Raw genomic sequence first — 17,539 nt, 5'->3', positions numbered from 1 at the left:
AACAGACACATGGATCAATGGAACAGAATAGAGAACCCAGAAATGGACTCTCAACTCTATGGTGAATAATCTTCGACAAAGCAGGAAAGAATATCCAATAGAAAAAAGAAAATCTCTTCAATAAATGGTGCTGGGAAAATTGGACAGCCACATATAGAAGAATGAACCTGGACCATTTTCTGACACCATACACAAAGATAAACTCAAAATGGATGAAAGACTTAAATGTGAGACAGGAATCCATCAAAATCCTTGAGGAGAACACAGACAGCAACCTCTTCGACCTCAGCCGCAGCAACTTCTTGCTTGACATGTCTCCAAAGGCAAGGGAAACAAAAGCAAAAGTGAACTACTGGGACTTCATCAAGATAAAAAGCTTCCGCATAGCAAAGGAAACAGTCAACAAAATTAAAAGGCAACGTATGGAATGGGAGAAGATATTTGCAAATGACATATCAGATAAAGGGCTAATATCCAAAATCTATAAAGAACTTATCAAACTCAACACCCAAAAAACAAATAATCCAGTCAAGAAATGGGCAGAAGACATGAACAGACATTTCTCCAAAGAAGACATCCAAATGGCCAACAGACACATGAAAAAATACTACATATCACTAGGCATCAGGGAAATACAAACAAAAACCACAATGAGATACCACCACACACCAGTCAGAATGGCTAAAATTAACAAAACAGGAAAGAACAAATGTTGGCAAGGATGCAGAGAAAGGGGAACCCTCTTACACTGTTGTGGGAAGGCAAGCTGGTGCAGCCACTCTGGAAAACAGTATGGAGGTTCCTCAAAAAGTTAAAAATAGGGCGCCTGGGTGGCTCAGATGGTTGAGTGTCTGCCTTTGGCTCAGGTCATGATCTCAGGGTCCTGGGATCGAGTCCCGCATCGGGTTCCCTGCTCAGTGCAGAGCCTGCTTCTCCCTCTCCCTCTGCCATTCCCTCTGCTTGTGCTCTTCTGTCTATCTCTCTGTCAAATAAATAAATAAAATCTTTAAAAAAAAAAAAAAGTTAAAAATAGAGCTACCCTATGACCCAGCAGTTACACTACTAGATATGTACCCCAAAGATACAAATGTAGTGATCCGAAGGAGCACCTGCACCTCAATGTTCATAGCAGCTATGTCCATAACAGCCAAACTGTGGGAAGGGCCAAGATGTCCATCGACAGATAAATGGATAAAGAAGATGTGGTATATATATACAATGGAATATTACTCAGCCGTCAGAAAGGATGAACACTTACCATTTACACTGACATGGATGGAACTGGAGGGTAATATGCTGAGCGAAATAAGTAAATCAGAGAAAGACAATTACCATATGGTTTCACTCATATGAGAAATATAAGAAACAGGACAGAGGACTGTAGGGGAAGGGAGGGAAAGCAGAATGGGAAGTCATCTGAGAGGGAGAAAAACCATGAGAGACTCTTAACTATAGGAAACAAACTGAGGGTTGCTGGAGGGGAGATGGGTGAAGAAGTGGGATATTTGGGTGATGGGCATTAAAGGAGGTCATGTGATGTGAGAACTGGGTATTATAGGAACCTGATAAATTATTGAATACTATTTCTGAAACTAATGATGTATATAAGTTGGCTAACTGAATTTAAATTTTTAAAAAAGGAAACCAGTTACAGAAGTTTTGGGAGAGCTGAAAGGTCAAACAGGTGAAAGTAGGGCAACACAGAAATTAACAATAGCAGGAAGTCTCTCCTGTACCCATGGATAAAGGGCAAAGGCAGGAGGTGGTGATATCCTGAGAGTCAGGGCAATCCAACAAAGTTGGGATCACAAGGAAGGGGCTATCTGGCAAAACCATGAAGGAAATATAGCCACTGCTGGAGATGCTGCCCAAAATAAAAAAGGGAGAAATATCCAGACTTGTCCTTTCTACCTGCCCTTCAATCTCTTGCTAGAATTTACTATTAGCTGAACCTAGCCAAAATCCAGATAACAAGGGAGCCTCGGAAGTGCAATTTTCAGGGGATTGGCCCCGGCAATAAGAAGAATGGGCAAAGGATGAGAAATGAAACAAACTGCCAACAAGTGGCCTGCACAAAATATCCTCATACCTTCAAAAGGCAAGTCTATCTGAAAGCTGTATGACAACCCAGAATTTGTATGGATTTTTCAATACTGCAGCATACTATCGAAGCACAATTATTTTATGGAGAATGAAGCATAAAAACACAGACAACATTCTAGTTTTGCTAACTAATGTAATTTTAAATTTTTTGTTTGCAAATGGAAATCAATAATAATAGAAAATTTTTTTCTTTTTTTTTTTCTTAAGATTTTATTTATTTATTTGACAGAGAGAGACACAGCAAGAGAGGGAACACAAGCAGGGGTAGTGGGAGAGGGAGAAGCAGGCTTCCCGTGGAGAGGGAGCCCAACGTGGGACTTGATCCCAGGACCCTGGGATCATGACCTGAGCTGAAAGCAGATGCTTAATGACTGAGCCACCCAGGCACCCCAATAAGAGAAAATGTTTAAACATTCTAATTGAAAATGTATCATTTGGCTATCACTTGAATAAGTATTTATGTCTTAGATTTTAACTAATACATACGTACAATCATTCAAGTAATAACTTAAATCTTCACTGAAAAGAGGAGAGCTATAAACCAACTCAATGAACCATATTTAATCAAGTGATATGTGTCCCCTTTTTTGAAGTTATTTTGCTACTAAAGCATAGAGGGTGTTTTATGTGTACTGGAAGTCCCCTTCAAAACATTGTCTAGATAATTTAAAAAGAGCAGTTGAAAAGATGTGTAAATAAGATTTTATTAAACATACTTCATACTTCTTCAACTGTTGTTTCTGAGGCCCTTAGGTTCAGTAATGTTACTACAGGAAATGTCATCATTCTTAGAGGAAAGTTATTTGGGAATGAAATGTTTTACTTCTTCCTCAAAGAGAAGGCAGACAAAATAAGAAAGAAAAAAATATACATGTAGATACATAACCATATATATGTAGAAATAATTCAGTAAAGAGGTCAGAAATTTAAAAAGCAAATGAAAACCCTGCAATAACAAAAGTTCAGCTTTGTTTCAATTATGAGTCAGAAACAAATAACAGAATTAAATTATTCAACAACAGTTTCATAGCTGCCAGTATCTCTCCAACAGAATTTCTAGACATAGTGAAACACTTTGTTACATAACCATGCTGTTTTCTCCAAAATGTGCTATTTTTTTTCTCTCTAAAAGAGATAATGGCCTTCTAAGGTGGCACAACTGCCCAGCAAAGCATGAATTACCCAGAGTATCTCTCTCTCTTCAAATCCCTATCTAAATGTACAACCTTTACCTAAGTCCTTATATCAGGGTATGATCCTGGGGGGAACCCAATCTAAGGTTCCTATGTTGTAGGATTGTTCTAAGGATTGGTAATAACACATATAAATATACCCACAAAAGTGCCTGGCACATTTTAGCACTCTTGAAATGATATTATACATGTGCCAAAATTATTACCTGAAGTTGATAGGCATATATTGTGCTGTCTCTTTTATATATCAACCTTATTTGCATAATAGTTCTGCAATATAAATACTTGTTTTCCTAATTTTACAGATAAGTCAAAGTTAATACATGAAACGAGGTCTGTCTGCAACCAAAACCTGTATTTTTGGTATTATACTATACTGCTATTAAAAAAAATTTAGCTAACATAGGCCTTCCAGATTCATGCACATTGTCACAAATAGATTTAGTTCTCTCTTTGATAGCTGAATAATGCTCCTCTGTATATATGTGCGTGTGTGTGTACACATGGCATGTGTGTCACATTTTCTTTGTCCATTCATATATGGAAGGACATTTTTGTTGTTTCAATATTTTGGTTATTTTGAATAATGCTGCAATAAAATCAATTTCAAACAAACAGGAAATAGAAAGGTGGTTGCCAGAGGCTGGGGGGAAGGGGAAATGGGATGATGTAACTGAAAAGGTACAAATTTTCAGTTATATGAATAAGTTCTGAGGATCTAACATACGTACACCATGGTGACTATAGTTATTCATACAGTATAGTATACTTGAAAGTTGATAAAAGTAGATCTTAAGGGTTTTTACCACATAGAAAAGTTAACTATGGTAATTATGTGAGGTGATAGACGTGTTAATTATCTTAATCTTGGTAATTACTCTATATCATTTTTATTTGATATATATGTATATATATCAGACCATCACATTGGACACTTTAAATAAATACAATTATATTTGTCAACTTTCCTCAAAAAGTTAAAAAGAAAAAATATATCAACCATTTGGATGTCTAAAAAAAAAAAGAAAACGTGAGATATTAGGCTAAAACCCAAAATTTCTATTGTATTCATGGCACATTTTCATACTATGCCAAGAGTAAAAACTATTTTCTTTCAAAGGAAATAAAATATTAATGTTCAAAGATTACACAAATAAATGTGTAAAATTCCACTGCAGAAATTAAAAATAAAAGTTTTAAGTTTTTATTTCCATCATTTTGAAATGGTACATAAACAACTGAACTATATCTTTATTTCACTGACCCTTTTTCATGCCATAGTAATTTAAATATCATATTAAGTCTCTGAGGTTAACTAATTAATTTGTAGTGTAAATTATATTGTTCTTCTCATATTCAATATACACACACTCATATCAATCATAAAACAATACTCATATTGCATATAATGGCCAAACAGTATTTATTTGGATGGCTTATTTTCAAACAAGTAGATAATTTTTTATTTTTCTTATCACAAAACCTATATTATCATATCTTACTATATATCTACATATTCCTATATATCTTACAACTTAATGAGAAATTTTCAACAATATATCTATTATTCATATGTCATAAACTGACCTATAATAAGGTAAAATGTATATATAATGGTTAAAAGTACAGCCTTTTGAGCCAGGCAATCCTCAGTTTCAAAGTCAGCTACACCTCTGTCAGTCATGCAATTCAAGGGAGATAACTTTACATCTCTGAGCATTAGTTGCCTCACCTACATAGAGACATATAGTATCTCAGAAGATTTCTGTATTAAATGAGGTAAACTATGTATATCATTTATCATAGTGTCTGAGGAGCAATAAATTAATTGGTTTTTATTGGTTTTTCTTCTTAATGTTCTTGCTGCTACTAATGTTAAATTTTTATCTAAATGTAAAAATATTTTATTTATCTTAAAATCTCACTTTATGAAAACCATTTTGTTCACTATCTATCCTCCCTACATTTATTGAGCTCCCTGTTATATGACTGATAGTACACTAGGCACTGGAGAACCAAATAAGAAACCATCCCTGATTTCAAGGTTTCAGTGAAAAGGAAAAAGAGAGGGGCGGAGCAAGATGGCAGAGGAGTAGGAGACCTGGATTTCGTCTCCTCTCAGGAATTCAGCTGGATAGGGATCAAACCATTCTGAACACCTACAAACTCAACAGGAGATCGAAGAAAAGAATAGCAACAACTCTCTGAACAGAAAAGCGACCACTTTCTGGAAGGTAGGACGTGCGGAGAAGTGAATCCAAGGCGATATTCGGGAGGATAGACGGCGGGGGAGGGGCCTCCATCGGCCGCTTCTGGCAAGTGATAGAGCCACGGAGCACAAAATCGGGACTTTTAGAAGTCTGCTCCGCTGAGGGACGTCACTCTGGTGGCTAAGTGGGGGGTGCAAACCTCGCGGGACAGTGTGGTCTCAGGACCCTCAGGGTCACAGAAAGACCGGGGGTGCCTGAGTGCGGCAGAGCTCCCAGGTATCAGACCAGGGAAGCCGGCTGCAGAGACGGAGCCCAGGCACGGGCTCTCAGCTCGGGGTTGCCATAAACCGTGATCCGCGGCACAGTCGGGCCACTGCTCCTCCAGCAGGGACCCAACAAGCGGCAAATCCGGGGAGACTCCCCTTCCTCCCCCGGGAGGAGCGGCGCGGGAGCGCACCGCGGGGATCTGCTGGGTTTGGAGACTCCACCCGGGGTCGGGTGCCAGAGATAGAAACGCACGGTCACAGGCCGGGTGAACACGGAGTGCGGCCAGAGACCAGGGAGACGGGAGTGACTGACTGCTTTTCTCTGGGGGCTCACTGAGGAGCAGGACCCCGAGTTCTCGGCTCCTCTGGGGCGGAGACTGGGAGGCCGCCATTTTCACTCTCGGCCTCCAAAGCTGTACGGAAAGCTTGCAGGGAACAAAAGCTCCGAGAGCAAACCCAAGCAGATTACTTAGCCCGGACCAGGCAAGGGCGGGGCAATTCCGCCTCCGGCAAAGACATTTGGGAACCACGGCAACAGGCCCCTTCCCCAGAAGACCAGCGAGAACAGCCAGCCAAGACCAAGTTTACCGATCAATGAGAACGGCAGAACTCCAGCACCAGGGGAATACTGCACATAGAATCCATGGCTTTTTTCCCATGATTCTTTAGTCTTTCAAAGTTAGGTTTTTTTTTTTAATTTTTCTTTTTCCCTTTTTCAACCAACATCTTATCAATCCCTTTTTTAAAAAAACATTTTTATTTTTCATTTTTAGAGTCATATTCTATCCCTTCATAGTAGTTACCCGTATTTTTGGCATATATATATAAGTTGTTCTCTCTTTAAAATTTTGAGATAGTTTCTTCTAACAGATCAAAATATACTCTAAATCTCTAGTGTATGGTTTTTTTCTACTCCCCTGCCTGATCACATTCTCTCCCTTTTTTCTTTTTTTTTTTTTTAAATCCTCTTCTTTCTTTTTTCAAAGAACTTATCAATTCCTTTTATAAAATTTTTTATAATTTCCATCTTTACAGTCATATTCCATCCCTTCATCATATCAACCTTTATTTTTGTACATATATAAGTTTTTCTTTCTTTAAAATTTTGGGAGGCACTTTCTTTTAACAGATCAAAATACACCCAAAATCTAGTGTGTGGCACTGATCTATATACCAGCCTGATCATATATGATCACATTCGGTTTTTGTGTTGTTTTGTTTTGTTCTGTTTTTGTTTGTTTTTATCTTTATCTTTTTCTTTTTTCTTTTTTTCTTTCTTTTTCTTTTTTCTCTCTTTCCCTTTCTTTTCCCACTGCTTCAGGTCTTCTCTAATTTGTTTAGAGTATATTTTCTGGGGACGTTGTTAGCCTGCTAGCATTTTGTTCTCTCATTAATCTATTCTCCTCTGCACAAAATGACAAGACGGAAAAAATCACCTCAACAAAAAGAACAAGAGGTAGTGCTGACTGCTAGGGACCTACTCAATACGGACATTAGTACGATGTCAGATCTAGAGTTCAAAATCATCACTTTAAAGATACTAGCTGGGCTTGAAAAAAGCATGGAAGTTATTAGAGAAACCCTTTCTGGAGAAGTAAAAGAACTAAAATCTAACCAAGTAGAAATCAAAAAGGCTATTAATGAGGTGCAATCAAATATGGGGGCACTAACTGCTAGGATAAATGAGGCAGAAGAAAGAATCAGTGAGATAGAAGACGAAATGATGGAATATAAAGAAGCTGAGAAAAAGAGAGATAAACAACTACTGGATCACGAGGGCAGAATTCGAGAGATAAACGATACCATAAGACGAAACAACATTAGAATAATTGGGATCCCAGAAGAAGAAGAAAGAGAGAGAGGGGCAGAAGGTATAATGGAGCAAATTATAGCAGAGAACTTCCCTAATTTGGGGAAGGAAACAGGCATCAAAATGAAGGAAGCACAGAGAACCTCTCTCAAAATCAATAAAAATAGGTCAACACCCCGACATCTTATACTAAAACTTACGAGTGTCAGAGACAAAGAGAAAATCCTGAAAGCAGCTCGAGAGAAGAGCTACAATGGTAGAAACATTAGATTGGCAACAGACTTATCCACAGAGACCTGGCAGGCCAGAAAGGACTGGCAGGACATATTCAGAGCACTAAATGAGAAAAATATGCAGCCAAGAATACTATATCCAGCTAGGCTGTCATTGAAAATGGAAGGAGAGATAAAAAGCTTCCAGGACAAACAAAAACTAAAGGAAATTGCAAACACGAAACCAGCCCTACAAGAAATATTGAAAGGGGTCCTCTAAGCAAAGAGAGAGCCTAAAAGCAACATAGACCAGAAAGGAACACAAACAATATACAGTAACAGTCACCTTACAGGCAATACAATGGCACTAAATTCCTATCTTTCAATAGTTACCCTGAATGTAAATGAGCTAAATGCCCCAATCAAAAGACACAGGCTATCAGATTGGATTAAAAAACAAGACCCATCGATATGCTGTCTGCAAGGGACTCATTTTAGAACCAAAGACACCCCCAGATTGAAAGTGAGGGGGTGGAAAACCATTTACCATGCTAATGGACACCAAAAGAAAGCTGGGGTGGCAATCCTTATATCAGACAAATTAGATTTTAAACCAAAGACTGTAATAAGAGATGAGGAAGGACACTATATCCTACTTAAAGGGTCTATCCAAGAAGAAGATCTAACAATTGTAAATATCTATGCCCCTAACATGGGAGCAGCCAATTATATAAGGCAATTAATAACAAAAGCAAAGAAACACATCAACAACAATACAATAATAGTGGGGGACTTTAACACCCCCCTCACTGAAATGGACAGATCATCTAAGCAAAAGATCAACAAGGAAATAAAGACTTTAAATGACACACTGGACCAAATGGACTTCACAGACATATTCAGAACATTGCATCCCAAAGTAACGGAATACACATTCTTCTCTAGTGCCCATGGAACATTCTCCAGAATAGATCACATCCTAGGTCATAAATCAGGTCTCAACCGGTACCAAAAGATTGGGATCATTCCCTGCATATTTTCAGACCACAATGCTTTGAAACTAGAACTCAATCACAAGAGGAAAGTCGGAAAGAACTCAAATACATGGAGGCTAAACAGCATCCTACTGAAGAATGAATGGGTCAACCAGGAAATTAAAGAAGAATTAAAAAAATTCATGGAAACCAATGAAAATGAAAACACAACTATTCAAAATCTTTGGGATACAGCAAAGGCAGTCCTGAGAGGAAAGTATATAGCAATACAAGCCTTTCTCAAGAAACAAGAAAGGTCTCAAGTACACAACCTAACCCTACACCTAAAGGAGCTGGAGAAAGAACAGCAAATAAAGCCTAAACCCAGCAGGAGAAGAGAAATAATAAAGATCAGAGCAGAAATCAATGAAATAGAAACCAAAAGAACAGTCGAACAGATCAATGAAACTAGGAGCTGGTTCTTTGAAAGAATTAACAAGATTGATAAACCCCTGGCCAGACTTATCAAAAAGAAAAGAGAAATGACCCAAATCAACAAAATCATGAATGAAAGAGGAGAGATCACAACCAACACCAAAGAAATACAAACAATTATAAGAACATATTATGAGCAACTATATGCCAGCAAATTAGATAACCTGGAAGAAATGGATGCATTCCTAGAGATGTATCAACTACCAAAACTGAACCAGGAAGAAATAGAAAACCTGAACAGACCTATAACCACTAAGGAAATTGAAGCAGTCATCAAAAATCTCCCAAAACACAAAAGCCCAGGGCCAGATGGCTTCCCAGGGGAATTCTACCAAACATTTCAAGAAGAATTAATACCTATTCTTCTGAAACTGTTCCAAAAAATAGAAATGGAAGGAAAACTTCCAAACTCATTTTATGAGGACACCATTACCTTGATCCCAGAACCAGACAAAGACCCCATCAAAAAGGAGAATTACAGACCAATATCCCTGATGAACATGGATGCAAAAATTCTCACCAAAATACTAGCCAATAGGATCCAACAGTACATTAAAAGGATTATTCACCACGACCAAGTGGGATTTATCCCTGGGCTGCAAGGTTGGTTCAACATCCGCAAATCAATCAACGTGATACAATACATTAACAAAAGAAAGAACAAGAATCATATGATCCTCTCAATAGATGCAGAAAAAGCATTTGACAAAGTACAGCATCTTTTCTTGATCAAAACTCTTCAGAGTATAGGCATAGACGGTACATACCTCAATATCATAAAAGCCATCTATGAAAAACCTACAGCGAATATCATTCTCAATGGGGAAAAACTGAGAACTTTCCCCCTAAGGTCAGGAACGCGGCAGGGATGTCCACTATCACCACTGCTATTCAACATAGTATTGGAAATCCTAGCCACAGCAATCAGACAACAAAAAGAAATAAAAGGCATCCAAATCGGCAAAGAAGAAGTCAAACTCTCATTCTTTGCAGATGATATGATACTTTATGTGGAAAACCCAAAAGACTCCACCCCAAAACTGCTAGAACTCATACAGGAATTCAGTAAAGTGGCAGGATATAAAATCAATGCACAGAAGTCAGTGGCATTCCTATACACCAACAACAAGTCAGAAGAAAGAGAAATTAAGGAGTCAATCCCATTTACAATTGCACCCAAAACCATAAGATACCTAGGAATAAATCTAACCAAAGAGGCAAAGGATCTGTACTCAGAAAACTATAAAATACTCATGAAAGAAATTGAGGAAGACACAAAGAAATGGAAAAACGTTCCATGCTCATGGATTGGAAGAACAAATATGGTGAAGATGTCAATCCTACCTAGAGCAATCTACACATTCAATGCAATCCCCATCAAAATATCATCCACTTTTTTCAAAGAAATGGAACAAATAATCCTAAAATTTGTATGGAATCAGAAAAGGCCCCGCATAGCCAGAGGAATGTTGAAAAAGAAAAGCAAAGCTGGCGGCATCACAATTCCGGACTTCCAGCTCTACTACAAAGCTGTCATCATCAAGACAGTATGGTACTGGCACAAAAACAGGCACATAGATCAATGGAACAGAATAGAGAGCCCAGAAATGGACCCTCAACTATATGGTCAACTAATCTTTGACAAAGCAGGAAAGAATGTCCAATGGAAAAAAGACAGTCTCTTCAACAAATGGTGTTGGGAAAATTGGACAGCCACATGCAGAAGAATGAAACTGGACCATTTCCTTACACCACACACAAAAATAGACTCCAAATGGTTGAAAGACCTCAATGTGAGACAGGAGTCCATCAAAATCCTAAAGGAGAACACAGGCAGCAACCTCTTCGACCTCAGCCGCAGCAACTTCTTCCTAGAAACATCGCCAAAGGCAAGGGAAGCAAGGGCAAAAATGAACTATTGGGACTTCATCAAGATAAAAAGCTTTTGCAAAGCAAAGGAAACAGTCAACAAAACCAAAAGACAACTGACAGAATGGGAGAAGATATTTGCAAATGACATATCAGATCAAGGGCTAGTATCCAAAATCTATAAAGAACTCATCAAACTCAACACCAAAAGAACAAAGAATCCAATCAAGAAATGGGCAGAAGACATGAACAGACATTTTTACAAAGAAGACATCCAAATGGCCAACAGACACATGAAAAAGTGCTCAATATCGCTCGGCATCAGGGAAATCCAAATCAAAACCTCAATGAGATACCACCTCACACCAGTCAGAATGGCTAAAATTAACAAGTCAGGAAACGACAGATGTTGGCGGGGATGCGGAGAAAGGGGAACCCTCCTACACTGTTGGTGGGAATGCAAGCTGGTGCAGCCACTCTGGAAAACAGTATGGAGGTTCCTCAAACAGTTGAAAATAGAGCTACCATATGATCCAGCAATTGCACTACTGGGTATTTACCCCAAAGATACAAAAGTAGGGACCAGAAAGGGTATGTGCACCCCGATGTTTATAGCAGCAATGTCCACAATAGCCAAACTGTGGAAAGAGCCAAGATGTCCATCAACAGACGAATGGATAAAGAAGATGTGGTACATATATACAATGGAATATTATGCAGCCATCAAAAGGAATGAGTCTTGCCATTTGCAACAACGTGGATGGAACTGGAGGGTATTATGCTGAGCGAAATAAGTCAAACAGAGAAAGACATGTATCATATGACCTCACTGATATGAGGAATTCTTAATCTCAGGAAACTAACTGAAGGTTGCTGGAGTGGGGGGTGGGGGGGGAGGGATGTGGTGACTTGGTGATGGACATTGGGGAGGGTATGTGCTCTGGTAAGCGCTGTGAATTGTGCAAGACTGTTGAATCTCAGATCTGTACCTCTGAAACAAATAATGCAATATATGTTAAGAAAGAAAAAAAGAAGAAGAAGAATGTAGCAGGAGGGGAAGAATGAAGGGGGGGAAATCGGAGGGGGAGAAGAACCATGAGAGACGATGGACTCTGAAAAACAAACTGAGGGTTCTAGAGGGGAGGGGGGTGGGAGGATGGGTTAGCCTGGTGATGGGTATTGAGGAGGGCACGTTCTGCATGGAGCACTGGGTGTTATGCACAAACAATGAATCATGGAACACTATATCTAAAACTAATGATGTAATGTATGGGGATTAACATAACAATAAAAAAATTTAAAAAAAAAAGAAAAGGAAAAAGAAAGAAATATAATAAAGGCTAGCATATAAGAGCCTAAGAGGTAGGTGGAGACAGCCAAACTTGCCTGAGAGGTACTGTTTCTCAGAAGAAGAAATGCTGGACTGAGTCTGAATTAACATTTTACCAGGAAGAGAAAGGGATCTAGGTCACAGAGAAAACAGTATCTACAAACACAAGGAGGTTTGAGAAAAGTTGGTAGATTGGGGGACAGCAAGCAATTATTCATGAGAAGTAGAAGAAAGTTAATCTCTCCCTACCTTTCTATTGCTCAAATTACTTCATTCAACAAATAAATACAGTATTAATTTAGAGCTAATTTCATAAGCACTCTGCTTGGTTCTTTGGGAAAACAGGGATTAATCAGATTCAGATTCCATCCTGAAGCAGGTAGTGTAGTAGAAGAGAACAAAGTTTTTAAAACTCATGAAAAGTGTCAGGTATCTATAGAAGGATAAAGTTAGGGTTGTCTTGCTGTTTTTCCAAGGGAAATATTACTTATACAGAGGGAGGTATGGAAAAAACAGACCAGGGATTCATTGGAGAGTTCATATTTGACCTGCAGAACTTATTTCTCATGAGAAAAACAGATTATCCCCCAGTTCAGGGCCAAGCAATATACAAAGCACTTTACATATTCTACAATTCAGAAAGAAAAAAATACTTATGGGAACCTATCTTAAGGCAATATACTCCATCCACATGAAAAAACATTTCCCAATCATTGAATCTCTTAACCACCTAACTCTTCTGTAAGTTTGGATGCACCGACAGAATCCTGTTCAACACATCAGGCAGCCACAGTTAGTAGCTCAGAGTTAGCACATAAGAGAATACCCCTGTGACTTTCCTGTTTTAAATAATCTAAAATAAATCCCTGAATTCAAATTAGATCAGATGAAAGCTGCATATGTCAAACAAATTGTTTCAAGTGCCAACTAAATTGCTTTCACTAAGATGCCCTTTAGCATTATGCCCTCAGTCTACAATAAAGGATGTTACAAAACACACTCCTATAAAATATATTGTTATAAACACCATAGGGATATTATTGAGGATGATATTCATCACATTTCAGTGTCTACTTTAGGAAACCTAATAGGAAGAATTTCTATAAGATCTCAGTATTTGGTTTATTTTTATCTTATGGACATTGTTTTTCTCTTGGCACTGGCTACCAGAAAACTCTCAGGTTAAATTTATTACCTACCTATAGCAAATTTATGGGAACTCATAGCATGCATTTTATGTACTCATCCAGCTGAATTTTCTTTTGCTATTTCCTCTTTCTGAGATTTTCTCACTTATTTATTTTTTAAATATTATTATTTGGTATATATTTTGGTAAGATGTTTTAATTTTTTAAACAATGAAATACAATTTTTTTTTCTTTAAGATGTAGAGTAGGCATCATTCCCCATTAAACGATGAGGAAACTATGGCTGTTTTCAAGTAAGGATTTAAATTTTAGCCTGACTCCAAAGGGTATCCACTTAAGCACTCTACTATTACTGCAAGGTTTATGCACTACTAGCACAGATACAATTGATATAAACCAATTGTTCATACACTGTTGGACAAATATGCATTATTATTTTGGATACCATGTGGTCAAATGGAGTAATTTCTTCTACTGAGCTTTTCAGTAAAGGATGGAAAAAAATAACTAAGATTAAGGAAAATATGATCTAAGAAAGAAATCTGGATTATTTCAGACTGTAAGTAAACCAAAACAACACATGATCTTTAAAAGAATAATTCCAACCCTTATACAGTTGTTTTATTATAAAGAGCCTTCCTCTCTTTATCTGAGGTAAAAAGAATTCAAAAGATATTTTCTAGATACCAAATACATCCCAGACAAGGCAATAATGCAAAATTCAAGAAAAGTAGAAGAAATTGTTCTTAATTATGTGGACAGTGTTCAGGTCTGAATGGAAGAACAATGCTATAGTACTAATTATTAGTTGAATTATGTCCCCCAAAATTCATATCAAAGCCCAAACACCTGGTGGGGGGTGGGAGGGATGGGGTGGCTGGGTGATAGACATTGGGGAGGGTATGTGCTATGGTGAGCGCTGTGAATTGTTTAAGACTGTTGAATCACAAACCTGTACCTCTGAAACAAATAATACATTATATGCTAAAAAAAGAAGAAGAAGAAGAAGAAGAAGATAGCAGAAACGGAAAAATGAAGGGGGGGAAATCGGAGGGGGAGACGAACCATGAGAGACGATGGACTCTGAGAAACAAACTGAGGGTTCTAGAGGGGAGGGGGGTGGGGGGATGGATTAGCCTGCTGATGGGTATTAAAGAGGGCACGTACTGAATGGAGCACTGGGTGTTATACGCAAACAATGAATCATGGAATACTACATTAAAAACTAATGATGTAATGTATGGTGATTAACATAACATAATAATAAAAAAAAAAAGTCCAAACACCCAATACCTCAGAATGTGACCTCACTAGGAAATAGCGTCTCTACAAAGGTAATCAAGTTAAAATGTGGTCATTAGAGTGGCCCCTGATCCAATATGACTGGCAGCCTCATAAAGAGGGAATATTTAGAGAAAGCCATGCATTCAGGGAGAATGCCAAGTGAAGATGAAGGCAGGGATCGGGGTGATGATTCTACAAACCAAAGAATACCAAAGACTGCTAGCAAATCACCAGAAGCTAGACAAAAGACATGGAATATATTCTTCACAATCCTTAGAAGGAACCAACCCTACTGATGCCTTGATCTCAGATTTCCAGAACTATTAGATAATAAATTTCTGTTGTTTAAGCCACACATTTGCGATTCTTTGTTATGGCAGCCGAAGCAAACTAAAATAGCATGGAATAAACCAGGAGAAAAATCTTACATAAACAAGTTTTCAATTGTTGATAAACAACCAATGTTCTTAGGGTTCAGAGAAGTGTCACATAACTGACACTGCCATGTCCCTCCAATCAATGACACACACGCATGCACACACACACACACATTATGAAAACCAAAAATAATCAAGAATTATTTATAAAACAAAATTATGTTTACCTCTCTCATTAAAATTTTCAAAATATTCTGAATATGTACTATGTGCCATTCAGAGTATGAGGTTCGGGGCACAAAAAAGTTAACAAGATCCAATCCCTACTGGATGGGAATTTATAATCAAGTTTCAATCTTCCCATTCAAAATACCCACAGCATTTGATGATTGTGATGCAATATTACTTTTGCTGTGTGGTTTGTGTTCAACTGAATCTGTTCCCTAATCATTTCTTTATACGGAGACCTCTCGGACAAAGATTAAGTTCTGTGAGCATGTCATGCAGAACCAGGTACATGATAAACATTCAATAATTAATGATTTATCACATAGTCAAATTATATCTATTTTATCCCAAAAGAAATAATATCTGAAAAGTTATTTAACAAAATATAAGGTGCTATATCAATGCTCATTAATATTACCATTAAACCATTAAATAATCACTTATACCAACAAAAACATAGCATTTCCTTTTCAAGTATTTCCAAGTTAATTCTTTGAAAATTGGTTTTTCCCTGACAACTTAGTCCATTATGATGAAATATTAAATGGGTTGAATCACACTGAATGGTCAGATGAATTGGGATTTTGAAACAATCTAAGACAAATTCAAAAGCAATGGTCTTCAATACACTCACCACTTTCAAAGCAAGCATCAAAGATAAGATGTCCTTTCTTGGACTGTCCACAGTATCCAGACGGAAGCACCATATATTTGCTCACATTCCCTCCGATGGCATCGTCATTTCCCATATCATTGCCTATTTTTTAAAAAAAGGCCCATGTTTAACAGAAATCAAAATATATTTAAGAATATAAATCCAATAAGATTTTTATTATCAATTTTCCCCCTCCCCTGTCATTTATTGCTTATCAAACAGTAAGAAATGAACTGCATAATGTTGTAGAGTAGAAACAAGATACATTTTGGAATCAGAAACATAAGGTCTGAAATCTCACCTCTACTAAATATTAATTCTGTGATACAAAGCAATCAACTTAATCCCCTTAAGCCTCAGTTTTTCTCATCCATAATTAAGGAATGGCAAAACCAATCCTTCAAAATTATGTTATGAGAATTAGATATGAAAGTATCTAGCATGACTACTAAAACCCAAAAGATGTTCATTAAATTGCACCAAGTATTTAATAAGTAGTTAATATATTTAAATTCTCAGAAATGTTCATTTAGGGGAGCCTGGGTGGCTCAGTTAAGCATCTGCCTTTGGCTCAGGTCATGATCCCAGGGTCCTGGGATTGAGTGCCGCATCAAGCTTCCTGCTCAGTGGGGAGTCTGCTTGTCCCTCACCCTCCGCCTCTCCCCTCCCAACCCGTGCGTTCTCTCTCTGTCACTCTCTCTTGCATGGGTGCTCTCTCTCTCTCTCAAATAAATAAAATCTTTAAAAAAAAAAAGAACTGTTTAGTTAATTATTTTAATTCAAATAAAACAATAATTATATAACTAGCATTATAACTTCCTAATGTTCCACAACCAGAAATAACTTGAGAACTACTGAATTAACATAGACGTTATATTACACTGTTGGTGGGAATGCAACAGCCATTCTGGAAAATAGTACAGAGATTCCTCAAAAAGTTGAAAATAAAGCTACCCTATGACCCAGCCACTCTGGGAAATAGTACGGAAAATCCTCAAAAAGTTGAAAATAAAGCTACCCTATGACCCAGCAGTTGCACTACTAGGTATTTACCCCCAAGATACAAATGTAGTGTTCCGAAGGGGCACCTGCACTCCAATGTTCATAGCAGCAAAGTCCACAATAGCCAAACTGTAGAAAGAGCCAAGATGTCCATCGACAGATGAATGGATAAAGAAGATGTGGTATATATATACAATGGAATATTACTCAGCCATCAGAAAGGATGAATACTTATGATTTACATTGACATGGACGGAACTGGAGGGTAATATGCTAAGTGAAATAAGTCAGTCACAGAAAGACAATTATCATATAGTTTCACTCATATGTGGAATATAAGAAACCATGCAGAGGATCACAGGGGAAGGGAGGGAAACTGAATG

General features: G+C 37.7%; 1 protein-coding gene across 4 annotated transcripts in view; it reads right to left on the bottom strand.

Moving 5' to 3' along the window:
- LOC116647850 (BEN domain-containing protein 5) overlaps positions 1 to 17,539 on the bottom strand; it is a 1,423,949-nt gene that overhangs the window by 1,287,061 nt on the left and 119,349 nt on the right. For all 4 annotated transcript variants that reach the window (XM_032429423.1, XM_032429457.1, XM_032429442.1 and 1 more), the window contains exon 2: positions 16,134 to 16,256. In XM_032429423.1, coding sequence (XP_032285314.1) covers positions 16,134 to 16,256 — 123 coding nt within the window. The remainder of the gene's footprint in view (positions 1 to 16,133; positions 16,257 to 17,539) is intronic.

The sequence above is a fragment of the Phoca vitulina genome, unplaced genomic scaffold (genome assembly GCF_004348235.1).
Source record: "Phoca vitulina isolate PV1807 unplaced genomic scaffold, GSC_HSeal_1.0 scaffold2, whole genome shotgun sequence".
Lineage (NCBI taxonomy): Eukaryota > Metazoa > Chordata > Mammalia > Carnivora > Phocidae > Phoca > Phoca vitulina.
The sequence above is the reverse complement of the archived record's forward strand: the minus strand, read 5'-3'. Positions and strand labels throughout refer to the sequence as shown.